This window comes from Phyllostomus discolor, chromosome 6 (genome assembly GCF_004126475.2).
Source record: "Phyllostomus discolor isolate MPI-MPIP mPhyDis1 chromosome 6, mPhyDis1.pri.v3, whole genome shotgun sequence".
Lineage (NCBI taxonomy): Eukaryota > Metazoa > Chordata > Mammalia > Chiroptera > Phyllostomidae > Phyllostomus > Phyllostomus discolor.
Window position 1 is genome coordinate 75,011,694 of NC_040908.2, and position 15,028 is coordinate 75,026,721.

General features: G+C 38.1%; 1 protein-coding gene across 1 annotated transcript in view; it reads right to left on the reverse strand.

Annotated features, from left to right (window-relative positions):
* MAP4K4 (mitogen-activated protein kinase kinase kinase kinase 4) overlaps positions 1-15,028 on the reverse strand; it is a 200,225-nt gene that overhangs the window by 29,129 nt on the left and 156,068 nt on the right. Inside the window, 11 exon segments of the mRNA XM_036028361.1 lie at positions 461-558; positions 1,259-1,395; positions 2,748-2,821; positions 2,823-2,855; positions 3,802-3,861; positions 3,863-3,883; positions 3,885-4,037; positions 6,906-7,067; positions 8,012-8,224; positions 8,824-8,910; positions 11,703-11,864. Coding sequence (XP_035884254.1) covers positions 461-558; positions 1,259-1,395; positions 2,748-2,821; positions 2,823-2,855; positions 3,802-3,861; positions 3,863-3,883; positions 3,885-4,037; positions 6,906-7,067; positions 8,012-8,224; positions 8,824-8,910; positions 11,703-11,864 — 1,200 coding nt within the window.

The window sequence follows — 15,028 nt, forward strand, 5'->3', positions numbered from 1 at the left end:
GGGAGTACAGAAGTCAATTCAAGCAGGAAATCATAATTCCAACAGGCTTAAAACTCCACAGCGTGTGCAGAGACAGGTCAGTTCACACGCCAAGGATTAAAAGAGAAGTATGAGAAAGTCACAACTGCCATTCTAGGTACCAAAAAGCAGAGCTTAAGTAACAGGTGATTTTAAAAAGGTGATGGAAATTTTTTTTTTCTAAAAGCCAGTATTATAAATCCCTAAGAATGCATACACGTTAATGCAAAGAGATAAAAAGGCTTTTCTTTCTCTTGTATTTTTTTAATAACTAAGTTGGAAAGGGGGCAGAAATGTGAGTGAGATTTATGGCATTCATTATAATCCCTCAAATCTGTAAGGGAGCCCCACAGAATGGATTGTACCTCTCAATTACATAGTTTTAATAGAAAGATCTCACTCAAGCTTGAAAAAAGTAAAACTGATTTTGTGCAATTCTTACGGCAGGTTTGAGAGGTCTAAATACTTCTTTTCTGTCTTCAGGTTTTTTCACTGCATTTTCAAGGCGCTGAGATGGAGAGCCTTCAGATTTGGATGATGCTGTGAAGTTCAAAAGAAACAAGCAAGGTGGATATATACAAACATCCAGATGTGTACTACAAGGCAGACCCAGCCCATCTAGCCTTTGCTTCTCACTGCCTTGTCCCTCTGCCTACTTCTGCTAGCCCGACTCATGGCAGGGTTCTCACATGCAGACCTGGACTCCAAGGCTTCTGACTCCTTACTTAGACTCTATTAACACACTGGAGTTCATAAGACCTGGTTATGTGATTAATACTGTAGAGGGAAGTTTTCACTGATCTATTATTATGAGTGGGTTTAAATAACCAATATTGATGATAATACTGATGGAGACTACATTGAAAGAAGTAGTTTCAAATCTCAGCTCAGACTGTTAGCTATAATCACCTTGGATAGTTACTAATCTCATGAAGTTGCAGTTATTGTAATCTGTAAAATGGAGACACTATATATATTTCATGGGGTTATTATACGGATTAAATCATATAATACATGTAAAGTGCTCATAGTGCTAGTCATGTGTAAGGTCTCAAAAGTTAACTCTATTATTAAAACTGTGATGACTACTATTGTCATCAGCAATTTAGTACTCTAACATTGTCTTGTGATATACAGCTATTAAAAAACCAAAGGTCTGTTACATGATTAAAAGGAGTTATAATATACTAATCGTAGCTCAGTATTGTTCACAGGGAAGAGAAACAGAAAGTCACCCTACATCTCACTCGGAAGCGCTCTCCAGAGCCACTCTGAGACCCAGGCTGGGAGCCTGAGTTGCTGGACCCAGAGGAGCTACACTGCAGGCCTGGCACCAGCTTTTCCACTCTCTCCCCCAGCAACCTGGACTCAACACCACTGCTGAAAAAAAAAAAAAAAAGAGGAGACAGTAAGTAGAGCATCATCCTGAGATGCAGCAAGCACCAAATTAAAAATACAAACAGCATTCAACTCACCAAAAGTCATTACAACTATTCATGGGTTTTATCTCAGATATCCTAACAAACCAAAAATGCTAAATGATATTCTACCCATTAAGTAAACCCCAAATCTTCATCAGACATGAGAGGAAATACTATTGTTTGGTCTATAAGTGTTATTATATCTGACATAGTTATAAACTTAGTTTCTTATTATAAAAAAATCCACTTAACAAATTACAGTATAATAAAATTATATGTTTCCAGGCTTGGTTTTCTTTCTTGTCCAACTGACACTTATGCAGTCTCTTTACATAAGCTGTGTTAGAAATGTGACAGAGAGCAGGGGCTATGATCTGTCCCTGCCAGGGCTGGCCCCACAGGACAAGTTCACCAGGACAGAACTGATGCACAAACTCAGTCAAAGGAGAATCCCACAGTCTCCCCAGATCATTTAAGGACTAGGAAGTCTCTGCAGCTTCTGGACTACCATGCATCTAACTGCATCAAGTTATACTAAGGTGCCACAAAAAGAAAGCAAACTACAGAGGTTCAGTAATAATCAGGTACAAAACATTCACCAAGTGACCTTTTCTCCTTCTTCTAGCATGGTATGGATCAGTGGAACTTACTGAGATGATGAAAATGCTCTATAGCTGAGATGTATAATAAGGTAGCCACAAGCTACATGTGGCTACTGACCATTTGATATATGGCTGATGTCACCAAGAAAATAAAGTTTTGATCCTATTTAATTTTAACTAAATTAACTGCAAATGTAGCTGTATAATATAGTAGCCACTAGTCTCACGTGGCTAATAGCCACTGTACTGAACGCTCTAGCACTTAACACTAGTACTCAGCTAATTCACTAATTTACTGCAAAACTGTAAGTCAACCACTGACCTTTAGTAGCCTGTGTGTCATTTCTGTACTCCCAAGGCCTTAGGATTTCCTTCAGATAACAAGTTCCATAAGTTATCATTCTCTTAGAAACCCTGCCCCCTTTGCTGCTGCTTCTTCCACTTACTCTAACAGAGACAGATTTCATTTTAAAAGCTGCCTACACAATTGGATTCAGACTTTCTCTTCAAAAGAAATCAATTTGATGCTATTCAAGTTAATACATCTTATGGGAGTTTTCTTTTATTAACTGATAATCTCCTCTTTGCCCCAGAACTTCCCTGTTTATGGGCATTTTTATGAGGGAAAAAGATGACAAAAGACTGTAACTACTGTGCAGTAAACCTATTCCTTAAGCTTCCCTGTTTTTTTTTTTTTTTTTTTTACCTGGTGGAATTTCTTTGAGCTGCTTGGCTACTCTGCTGCCCACTGCCCTGCAGAGGGGAATCCCGCCGAGACAGAAACAGGGGAGCGAGACGTTGTTCTCACAGGGACCTTTGGGTAAAAAATACAGCAAGTAAGGTCTTGAAAATATGAGGAGAAAAAAGACTTCCGTACCAAAACATATTTTTACAGCAATCCTAATTATGTTAGCCTTACTATATCATGGTCCTACCCCCCATTCCTGATCATTCTTCACCCTCCACTTATATAACAGAAAGAGAAAACTTAGTCAAAGGATCAAAGTAGCCAGGACAAATAGCCCTTCAATGCTTCTGTAATATTAAATGATGTTTGGACTAAAGTCTGGCAGCAGGGGACACACAAGCATTTTGCTAAGATAATATGAGAATCAGGAAAATAAGCTCAAAGAAATTAAACAATGTGTACAAATGGATCAGTAGGAATCAAAGACTGGGAGGAAGCAAGAAAATATTCAGAGGAAGCAAATACCAAGTACAGGGAAAATAAACTAAATTGTGCTCTTGTGTTTAATTTCACCATTAAGTAATTACTAAAAAAATTAAAAGTAAAAATATTTTAAAAAGCAAAACAAAATAAAAACTTTCCCAATTTAAAAAGAAAAAATCTTTTTTGAAATTTTTGTTAATGTTTTTCCTTATGACATCTTTTCTGAAACAGTTAGATAATGGTTTATGCTGTAAAACAACTTTATAGCTTCTAATATAAACATATAAGACAACTGCTAAAAATGTATTTTGATTCTACTTATTCTAAAAGCATATTCTTTATAGACTTACTCTTAAATTATTTTGTTACCTAGTGTTTAAACATAGACTTAACAACAAACAATAGATAGCTAATTGTCACTGGGTGAATATAAAACTCTTAAGTGTAGAACATTCTCCCCACTGTAGAAGTTCCTTTGAAATTTCATTGCCCCTGAATTAGGTGAAGTCATTATACCCTTCATTGAAATAAATACTTTAAAAAATAACAAAAAGGAAAAAGAAGCACATATCTGTCTTTCTGCTCTTACCCTTGGAGGCACCTCGTCACTGTCTGATCTAGACCAAGCCTTTTGAGTGGGGTCAGGTACCTTCCGACTTAGAGTCAGAATTCCTGACTTAGCACCTCACTGCGGGAAGGTGGACATGGGTCCTGAGAGCGAAGATGGTGGTGTGCAAATTTGGGAGGAGAAGGGTCACTGAAAGGAATGGATCTCGAGACAGGGGAAACATTGTTCTTGAGAGATGCCAGGTGGGACCACTGTACCTTACAGAAAACAAAACATAAAACATTCAATGCGTTCTGCATAAAACGCTTTTTTTGGTCAATACCAAATCCAAAGCAAGGAACTGGAAATGCAAACTGGGTGCTACAGTAGCAGGTAAGCCAGGCAGCAAAACACTTTAAAGTGAAGAAGTGACCTGGGGAACACAATAGGTAGAAAAAGAACAAATGTACACTTAAAAGGAAAACTCTTTAATATCCAGACAAACATTAAGATAGCAGTAAACATGAAGATTTAAAAAAAAGGCTTATAGAAGCCATGCTACATGCATATCCATATCAAAGCAGAGAATGGATAGGGAAGAGGGAGAGAGATCAAAGGTGAACACTGCCATACATGCAGACCTATCTATCCACCTTCACAGTAAGATTTCAGACCACGTAACAGTAAAACAACACATTTAATGAGCAAAGACAGACCCATCATGTTTTAACAGACTATAAATACAGGGTCCGGCAGTAGTAACACCTGTTTGAGTGTGATTGGTAGGGTAATAATATGGTTGTAGTAAATTATAGCTTTAATTTAAACATTTCATGAAAAATGTCATATGGTATGCTTGAATGTGATATTGTTATGTTATAGAATTATATGCTTCTGACTTTGTAATAAAAGATTTTGTAATGAAAAGTAGTGTTGCTTGTGCCGGGCCCTGCAGAATAATTTAAAAACAGCCAACTTTTAAACACACTAACAATTTCCTTCCTTCCTTCCTTCCTTCCTTCCTTCCTCCTTCCTTCCTTCCTTCCTTCCTTCCTTCCTTTCCTTCCCTCCCTCCCTCCCTCCCCCCCCCCCTTCCCTCCCTCCCTCCCTCCCTCCTTCCTTCCTTCCTTCAGGCTTAAAACACTCAAACCCTAGATCTGCATACACCCTCATACTAGTTATGAAAAAAAAAAAAAAACAACTTTAATTTCTTGAGAAATATTCATTAGTATGATTCCCTAAATTGACCTCCTACTTGTTAACTGATTTTTTCTGGTTGCTTTCAAATTGAGAAAACAATCTCTGAAATAATCTGCATTTTCTTTAAATTATATTTTACTATTTTAAAATATGTTTAATATTGCAATTTACATTATTTTACCTTTACATCTATTATATCAATGCATTTAATGAAAACTGGAAATGCCAAATCACAATTGATTCAACCTTCCCAAAAGCAAGATTCAAAATTAGTTCCAGATTTATGAGTTCTAGGTGACAGTCACATAACTCTAGTTATCGGTATAATCCCAGATGCACGAAATGTTTTAAATTTGGGGGGGGTGGGGAGCATAAAACTGAAAGTATTATCTGTAACTAAAATTTTTAAAAACATCAGTTTTAGAATAGAGTCCTACCTAAAAACAGTTTCCCAAAAGAGAATGTTTTCAATAGGTGTATGTTTCAGCCAAAAGCAACTTTACATAAGAGGAAAAAGGAGACTATTTCCAGGCACTATATTAATTAAACATTAATATAAAAAGTAGTCTACATAATTCAGGAAATGCTAGTGGCCAAATAGATCAAGATTTTTTAATTATGGTAGGTTTTAACTTTCAGAATAAAAAATTTAATACTGGATTCTTCACAGGAATGTCATCAAGCCTATTCTACTAGTCCCTCCTCCCATCCCTCCTCCCTTCCCCTCCCCTTCCCTTCCTTTCCCTTTCTTCCCTATGCCCTTTTCTACTCTCCTTTGTTCCCTTTCTTTCTATCCCTTGCTCTTTGGAGTTACCACTGGCTTGTGGGACAGCTCTTCTGTGAATCAAGGAACTGCTGATCCCATGTAAATACCTCCTACCATCCAATATACCCCTTCCCCCACCCAACACACACCCACAATATCTCATGGTAAGGTCCTGGTTCTTTACTGTTTGAACTCCTCCATACTGGGTTTATTTACTGTAAAGCACATTCAAATCCTCATTTGAATTTGTTTTTCCAAATACCAAAGCTAATTCTATCACAAGGAAGTGAACTTTTGCCTCCCAACACATATAAACATCAGTAACAAGTAATCGTAGGCCTAAGAATTTGTTTCCAATATTCTGGGTTACATAGCTACACGGAGTAAAATGTCTAAAACTCAGTTGTTTTCAGTGAGAAAGTGGGAATCAGCGGAATCTAAGATCTCTGCCATGGGTACCCTTAGCTGCCTATTTTCCTCTCCAAACAAGAGAGGGTTCTCTTAACCTTAGCATTCTGCCCAGAGGTCCTCCCTCGCCTAGACAGGGCAGCAGCCTGTGGTGGATTTATGAGAGCTTGTGACCCTGACCCACTTCAGGGAAAGCCACACCTAACCCATTCCATTGTATTGTAACTTTTTTTAGGCCTCTGAACCTTTTGAGAATCCGATAAAAAACCTTTTTCCTAGGAAAAAAAATGCACATTTGGACAAACCAAAAACGTGTACTTGGAATTTCAGAGTCCTCATTGGCTCTCTGAAGCCCATGCATGGAACGTGCCAGACACCAAAGGTCACAGGTTAAGAAAAGGTCTGGTTCTTCCCTGGTGTACTTGTAACACAAGCTTTCTAAAAACTAAACTGAAAAAAAAAAAATCTTTATATTAGAATAAGAAGACACTTAGTCGTGAACATCTGATTTAGGGAAGGAAAGACATGAGACTAAGAGATCACTAAATCTAAATATTCTTAACAAATACAACAAAAATCTTAAAAAAAAAAATCCTTATTTTCCCTAGCAACTGAGGGCGTGTCCTCTTTAAGTTGGTCTAAACTTACTCCAGCTTATCTCTTCACTTTTTAAATGTGTTAACACACCAAAATGTGAATACTATGAGCAGGCCGGTAACTCAGTGAGTTATCACGTGCATCTCCTTGACCCACAGCTACTGGCTGTTGCTACCTGTGGCTCAGCTGGTCTCTGCAGGGCAGGATGCACAGACTCGGAGTTGCCATTGGAAAAAGACTCTGATCTGGAAGGCACTGGTGGCTCCAATACTCTGCCTGTCTGCTTAGACTGGGCTTCAGGGGAGCTGTGGTTAGTTTTCCTATATCTATCTTCCACCTGTGTCAGAGAATTAGAAGACATAACTCAATGTCAGTGGGGAAAAGCAGATAGCAAAGAAAGCCTGGATGTGGATGGACTGTAAAGAGAAGTTTTGTTTACTTCAACTACAGGAAAGAAAGGAGTAATTTAAAAATGGAGGAGGCAAATAAAGCAGAGCCAGGGTTTGATTCAGGATAAAGGAATACTTATGAGAATAAAAGTTAAAAGAGGCAGCCTTTAAATTCTCCTCCTGGCAAGAATTCTAGGGTTGTACATGAGGGTAATAAACTAGAAAAAAATAAAATTGTCATAACCAACTAAAAGAATGTTATCAGGAATCCAAAACACATTTCATTCCATCCAAAAAGGGCATTCCAGAACACTTGTTCCCAGAATCTAACTCTCTGTGAGGGCCAGAAAGAGTGGAAGGGTGCCACCTACAGGCTAGGATTCAATGTACCCTAGAGGCTGACCAAGCTAGCTCCCTAGCTTCCTAGGATTCCAGAATAGTGACTGCTTTGCCACATCCTTACTGGGAGGTTCTCCCAAATATGCCAATTTGGTAACAAATTGGGATCATTGAAAAGTCAGTAAATTGGACTATAAGCACACTTCGCTGTCATTGCAAGTATGGAAAAATAGTTAACCAGCCCACCATTCCCCTCATTTACATTTTAAAGAATAATTCTGCCATACAGTTTTCCCCCCTTTTATTTAGTTTAGTGCTCAATTCATCTGAGGATTGTTAATAAAGGCATTCTGGTCCTTCGTGGATAAAACACTTAACTAGATAAGAGAGTCCCCTCACTTCCCAGAACCTCAATTTCTCAGCTACAAAACCAAGTGGGTGGATCACCAGCTCAAGTCTATGCCCTCTTCTAGCATTATTATTATTACCCTGTTATTGAGAGGCAGGGAATCAACACAGGATCAATGTCTAAGCAACACAGGAAAGCAGGTACCTCTTGAGTTCTGTCAGCAGGCTCAAAGTGGGGCTTGGGCTCTGGAGCATGGTAGATTGGCTTGCTCCTTTCCTGCTGTGGTGGCAGCTGCTGTTGTGGGTGTGGCCTCCGGTGGTCATGCTGTAGAGACAGGAGATATGCTTGTTCTTGTTGCAACTGTCTCTGGAGCCTCTCTGCCTGCCGGTGCTCCTCCATCTCCCTCCATCGGCACTCCTTGGAGAGGGAGAGAACACTAAATCTATGGAAAATAGAAAGCTTGCCTCTTCTCTGATTCATTCTCAACCTTATTTTTAAAAGATCATGCTATTTTTTCCCCATGTTTTGTTAACAAAGCAAAATGGGTGGGATTTTAAGTAGCATATTACCTGTGGAAAAATCTGACAGCTTGTTGCTAACAATAATATCACTGGACAGAGTAAGAGAGAATTCAATTAAAAGTCAGTAGCAGTGGTTTCAAAAGGTATCTAGAGTAAACTAGGTAAAAACCCTATGGCAAGTGCTTTGAACCTTCAGCCCTTAGCATTCTTGTTTGTTCACTGAATGCCAACTTCTTTTCAAAACCTGTCTATCTACCAAATGAGAACAGTTAAGTTATTAGTGGAAAATAAATAAATAAATAAATAAATAAATAAATAAATGCCACCTGGAAATGTGACCCAAACATTAGGACCACAGAGGACGACTCCACTTGAGCCTGTCAGCCCACAGCACTAACCACAATGGTCTGGTGATGAACACAGCTCTGCCCAGCTCAGGGGAGGGGTGGACACATGAGCCCTGGCACTACAGAACAAGACAGATACGGGCGTTACCAGTAACATGGCCTGCTCCTGGAGCAGCTGCTGCTGAAGGAGTTCCAAGTGCCGCTGCTCCTCTTCTAGCTGTCGCCTGATATACTCCTGTCACACAGAAATTACCCAGCAATCAATTTATCCAAAAGGAAAGCATCAGGACTACTTGAAGGGAGCACCAAGAACCATCTGCCCCGTCGTCTTTACTAAGTGGGAATTCACTTAGTAATGAATCTCTAACAAAATCTATTGCTAAGGATTTTCCCAAGAACTTCAAACTGGCCACTAAGACCTGAAGAGTCTAATAAATAATGATATGCCCTCCAGTGGGATACACAAAGGTATCTGGAAGGTTTTCTTTTAGAACACAGCTGTTATACACAAATGCTGCATTTTAAAGGACTGTGATGTTTTCCTTAAGATGGCAGACCGCAGAAATCAGGAGTTTAATTTTAGGAAAGCAGAAGGTTCTCAATAAATGTCTGCATATTACTCATTATTTATAACAATCACAGGTTGCCAATTTTTCACACCAAATTTGTTTAATATTAAAATACAACAAACACAATTTGCATTTTCTCTGATGATACGGAAAGTACCTAGGATGACTACATTCTAGAAGCCACAGTCTGGGAACACGAGACTCAGGCAACTTTTCACAAATAAACAGGCCCAGGTCCTTCATGATGAGGGGGTGTGTGGGGGTATGGGGGTGTGGATGCATGTGTGTGTCTGTGGGAGAGAAAGGAAAGGGTAGAGGTGAATGGTTTCCAATGAGAAAAGAAAGATAAACAATGAAAACAGGTAAACACATCCAAAATATGCATATAAAGAGGAAAAATCCAAACTTGAAGCTGCATGTGTACTTAATGGACTTGGAAATCAAGACACCTTAGCCTGTGATGTCTGGCCAGCTCTCAACCTCCCATTTCCTCAGTTTTCTCATCTGAGAAACTAGTACCAAGAATATCCTCTCCCAATGCTCAATGTTTTTTGTGAGACTCAAATATGAGATAGATATAAAATAACTTCAAAAAGAACAAACATTTTACAGACAAAAGAAGTTTCCTTCCTTTTCAACAGGGAAGAAAGCTATGTACTGTAGAAGAAAAGTAGGCTAAGGGGTCTATGAGTGCAAATTTTATTCTTAAAGTCAGATTATTTCTTTATAGAGCTACTGCTAACAATGCACTGATGTCAAGCTACATCCTTTAAGATAAAAATAACCACACATTTGGGCTGAACACAAATTTTAGTTAACCAATTATTCTAATTGAGAGAATGATGGATAACAGAAATTGAGAATATAAATTTCCTTAGGTTTATCTTACAAAACAAATTCAGCTCCCCCCAGAAAAGAAAAAGCCAGTCCAGGGGAAACATATCCATAAGACCAGTGGCAAATGCACTGATTCCAATCTGGGCTCCATTTAAGCCTAACCCTCCATGATACATGCTATGCCAAGGACTGCCCAAGCATGGAATATGACCTTCCCCAGCAATGACTCCCAACTCATTTCTGCTTTGAACTCAACAGAATTAAACCATAAATTAAAGGATCAAATAGTACACTCATTTGTTTTCTACCTTCAAAACACAGGGAAAACTGAAAAATCTACATCTATCCAAATCACAAAGGTCCTAACCTATAGTCAATGAATACACAGAACACAATTACACATGTACACAAACAAGCATCTTATGCAGAAATGTTTCCCACAGCACTGTTAACATGGGAATAATTACTTTGCAACAAAATAAGAAAAGTAGAATAAAATCGATTTTTGATGCTTCTTTTTAAAGAAGAGGTGAAGAATACTTGCTATACACAAAAGCTAATGACTGCCATTAGAACAGCAAAGACTAAGTATTACTTTCATACCATCCTGTCACAATCAAATTGTGAGAATTAAATTGTGATTTAATGTTTAAAACGTGTAGTGCATGTTTTGTCTTCTTTGCAGTTCCCAAGTATAAATCAGAATGTGAAATAAAACAACCTAAAATACACCAGTTACCTGGTCCATGATGTCACTAAGGTAACAGATAAAGGATATCACTTAAATCCTAGGAGACACCAGTAATGCAGCAGGCAGACCCAAGTCTCAGAGAACCTGAGGCATATCATTAGTGTCAAGGATAATAACTGGATAACCAAATTTGGAAGTCAATATACCATTGTATTCAAGTACTTTAAGCATGAATCTCAAGTGTTATTTAAATTTGTCCCCATTTATATCTTTTTTCTTTATTCAAAACTCATAAAAAAGAGTGATTCATTCAAAGACATGAAAGGCAAGGATGGGATGCACACTGATAACGTGGAAAACAGACTACTCAGTCCATTTCTGTTTGCACAGGTGTTTCAGAAAACAAAGAAATTTCTAAAGACAACTATATCTGGCATTAATAAAATGCCATAAATATTACCAAAATCTGATCTTTCTTTGGTTAAACAAAACAATAATGTCATTACATTTGTTACATGCTACATATGTATATGCTGAATTATATGCAAATATATATTAATAATATCCAGTGGCTATTTCAAATATTGCTCATAAGAAATTTCTTACAGTCAGTTTTTAATTTCACTTTAAAAAGGTTAATTATCTCCAGATATATTAGGCTTGAAGCATTTTAGCTGAACAAGAGAAGGAATATTAAGAAATCTTTGAACCATCATACTATTCGTAGACCACTTTTCTGGTTTCAAGGTTTCTAAAGTGTAATAATTTATATATATATTTAAAAACAAGAGACTCAATTTACTGGTGCACTTCCAATTGTGTCCTGAATATGTGCATGTACATGTGTGTATACTTTTGCCCCAAATACCCCAATTCTACAAAGTAAGAAACCTCACAAACTCACTGTTGGAACATTCTTTGTGAACTAACCTGTTCTCTTTCAACTCTTCTCTTCTCTTCTTCTGCCCGTCTCCTATCATCTTCCTCTTTACGCCTTCTCTCCAGTTCCTCCAGACGTTTCTTCTCTTCTTGCTCTCTTCTTCGCTGCTCACGTTCCTGCTGCCTTCTAGCTTCACGCTCTCTCCTTTGTTGCTACATAAAGAAAGATGTAATAATCAGCAGGGACTTTCTGGCTATGGCTCTGAGGACAGTTTGCTGACCAGTTACAGCAAATTAGGGGGCATTCATGGACCCTGTCTCTACTGGCCAATTATCCCGCATTGCCTCTTGACCTATATATACCAGCTTCCACATAAGTACTGGTTAAAGGTGCTGTGTTTCTGTGAATCCTTATAAGGTTTGGTTTCATTTATATCAATTATTTCCCATTTTTCACTGTACTCCAGCAATTAGGTGACAGGGAATTCTTAATCCTTGAGCATCACTAACAGTTACCCAAGTCCCCAAGTCAAGGGAAAAACACAAAAGAGAATGAAGTAAAGGAAAATAGAAATAGGGCAAGTAAGTAAAGGAGAGAAATAATTAAAAAGGGGTATGGGGAAAGGCACACATCAGGAAAAGAGAAATTAATGTCAACCAGAATAAGAAATGTCATTATTACCACTAAGAATATATTATTAAATAACTGCTTTTGAGCAAATGTTTACTACATGTCTCACACTGTGGTAAGTATTCAATACTTGATATTCTTTATTCCATGTACTTTACCTAATATAATTCTCATAACAAATCTAAGAAGTAGGTATTTCATTCTTATTCTACAGATGAGAATAGGTTCAGAAAAGCTAAGGGACTTGCCCAGTGTCACAGGCTAGTAAGCACCCAGCTGGAAGGGTCACTCTGTCTCTAAAGTCTATCCTGTTAACCAGACATTCCATTACCAGGTGCAAAAGGCATCACTGACTTACCACACTGGCTCTGATAGCCTTTCCTACTCTAGGCTGTTCAAGTTACCCCACAGTATAGAGCAATGTGACACACTGGGCACTTAGCTGGCTGCTTGTCTCATCCGGGCCCAGATGTCTGTGAGTAAAGTCCTTCCTCAGTGCAAAGTATAAAATTAACAAGATCTTCCTGTGAATATGAAAAAAAATGCCAGCCTCCAGACAGGCACTGTCCATCAGAACTCTCTGGGATGATGAAAATCTTCTGTCTCAACATCATTCAATACAGTGGCCACTAACCACACGTTGTTACTAAGCACCTGAAATGTGACTAGTATGATTGAGGAAGTGAGTTTCTAATTTTATTTCATTAAAGTTAATTTAAATAATCATGTGGTCAGTGGCTACTATATTAGCCATTACATTTCTCAAGACACAAGAAACCAATTATTATTAACACAAACTTTAATGTGACACTGAGATTAAATATTTTTTAAAAAAAACAAGAAACTTTGGAGTAAAGCATTGGGAATACTAGACACAAATATTTAAAATGGGTATATAAAATAAAGCGTTTATCGTTGTCTTAAGTTTTCCTTCTGGGTTTTCCCCGATCCTGGACTATCATTCAATCTGAAGGTATACACACACACTCAAAAAGAATTTCCTGAAAAATGTACAGCATCTTACTTGTGAAATAACTGAATAGAAAAGATTACTTGACATCTGTTCTCTCTCAGTTGAGTAATACATCAGGATTATTCTCAATGAAGCTTGGAGAGACTTTTCAGCCCCACCTCCATCCTCATTTCATACATTCCATGTTTTGTGGTTTCCCCTAGCCTCTATTGTCTGCTCTTAGAATCCAAGGCACAAAACTCACCTGTTTCCCCTGGGTGGGGGTAACATCATGAGAAGAACCATGTTTCTAACATCAATAATGCCCTCATACAGTGCACTTGCTGCCTGCTGCTTGCTAGCTTAATACCTTTATGCTTTTTTCAATCTTAGAGAAAAGAGAAAAACGAGCTACTGGAGTATGTTCAAAACCCCATCCAGGAAGATAACTGTGAGCAACTGTCCATATGACATAAGACTCAAAAGCTGAGCTTTTTACACTGAGGTCACTTGTTCTGTGTTGTTTGCATGAGGCCAAAAGGGGACATGGCCTTAGCCCTGCATACTGCCCCATGCCCCTTAGGGAAAGAGGCTTTTCTTTTCTAAAACTAGCTACCAGAACATACAACAAACAAAAACACTTCCCCACCTCAGGGCTCCATGAAAAATGTAACAGAAACTTGAGGTCAGAAATCTGAGACTCACCCCCAAGCACTGGTACTGGAGCCTTTGTTCTTCAAAGCAAATTAAGCAAAGACCTTTAATTTTATACCTGTTGCTTTTTCTATACAGGAGCAAAAAAAAAGTTCTACCAGTACATCATATACAATAAATATACTGTAGCTGAGAACACAACCATTTTTCTAACACTGGCAATAAAAACCATTATAATTTGCCAATTGAGAAACATAGGTTTCTTTGCTTTAAATAGAAATTATTGAATTCTTTCAGATATTCCTGGCTAGCCAAATTTTTCAAAGGAAAACATCTTTTGGACTTTTTTTCTTTTAGTAAAAAGACATTAAAGATAACACAAAAAGCCTTTTGATAACCTGAAGCTGAAATGCAAAGAAGAATGTCTCTCACTCAATCAGTTTTAAAGCTCCCATCACATGAGTTCTTGAAGAGGTAAAAGTGGAAGCGTCTGGAAGCTTTAAGTCCTGAGGAGCAATGAGGGTAGCTTCATGCACACTACTATTTTTACTTGCTGCTTAAATTCTGAGGAACAATTATGGGGATGCTGGTGACAACCAGGACACTCTGAGGTTTATAAAAAAGAAATAAGTTGTTACCATACACTGGGGTTATCAAACACCTGAAGGTCGGGGAAGAAGGGTCCCATTTCTGGATGAAAGAAAAAGCCCACTGTCACAGGCAGAGAGCTTCCTTTATGGACATGGAAACAACTTCCTTCAGTCAGACAAAAGGAAAAACAGCAGAAAATGAAAACAAAAGAAAGGCAACTTGTGTCTATGCCCATAAACATTCTCCCTCAGCTTCACAGAATTCAAGTCCCAAACCAGTCAGAATAATGTGAACAGGTCAGAAGAGGCAAAGGATCTTAGATACTGAATGTTAAAGCTTTCAGATAACAAAGTAGTCAAGTTGGGCTAACAGGGTTCTCTGAGAAGTTTTAGTATGTATGCATCAGGGAGTTTTTTTGTTTTTTTTTTTTTAAGATTTTATTTACTTTTAGAGAGTGGGGGTAAGGGAAGGAGAAAGGAGAGAAACATCGATATGCAAGGGGATACATCTATCAGTTGCCTCATGTATGCCTCCAAATGGGGGTCCAGC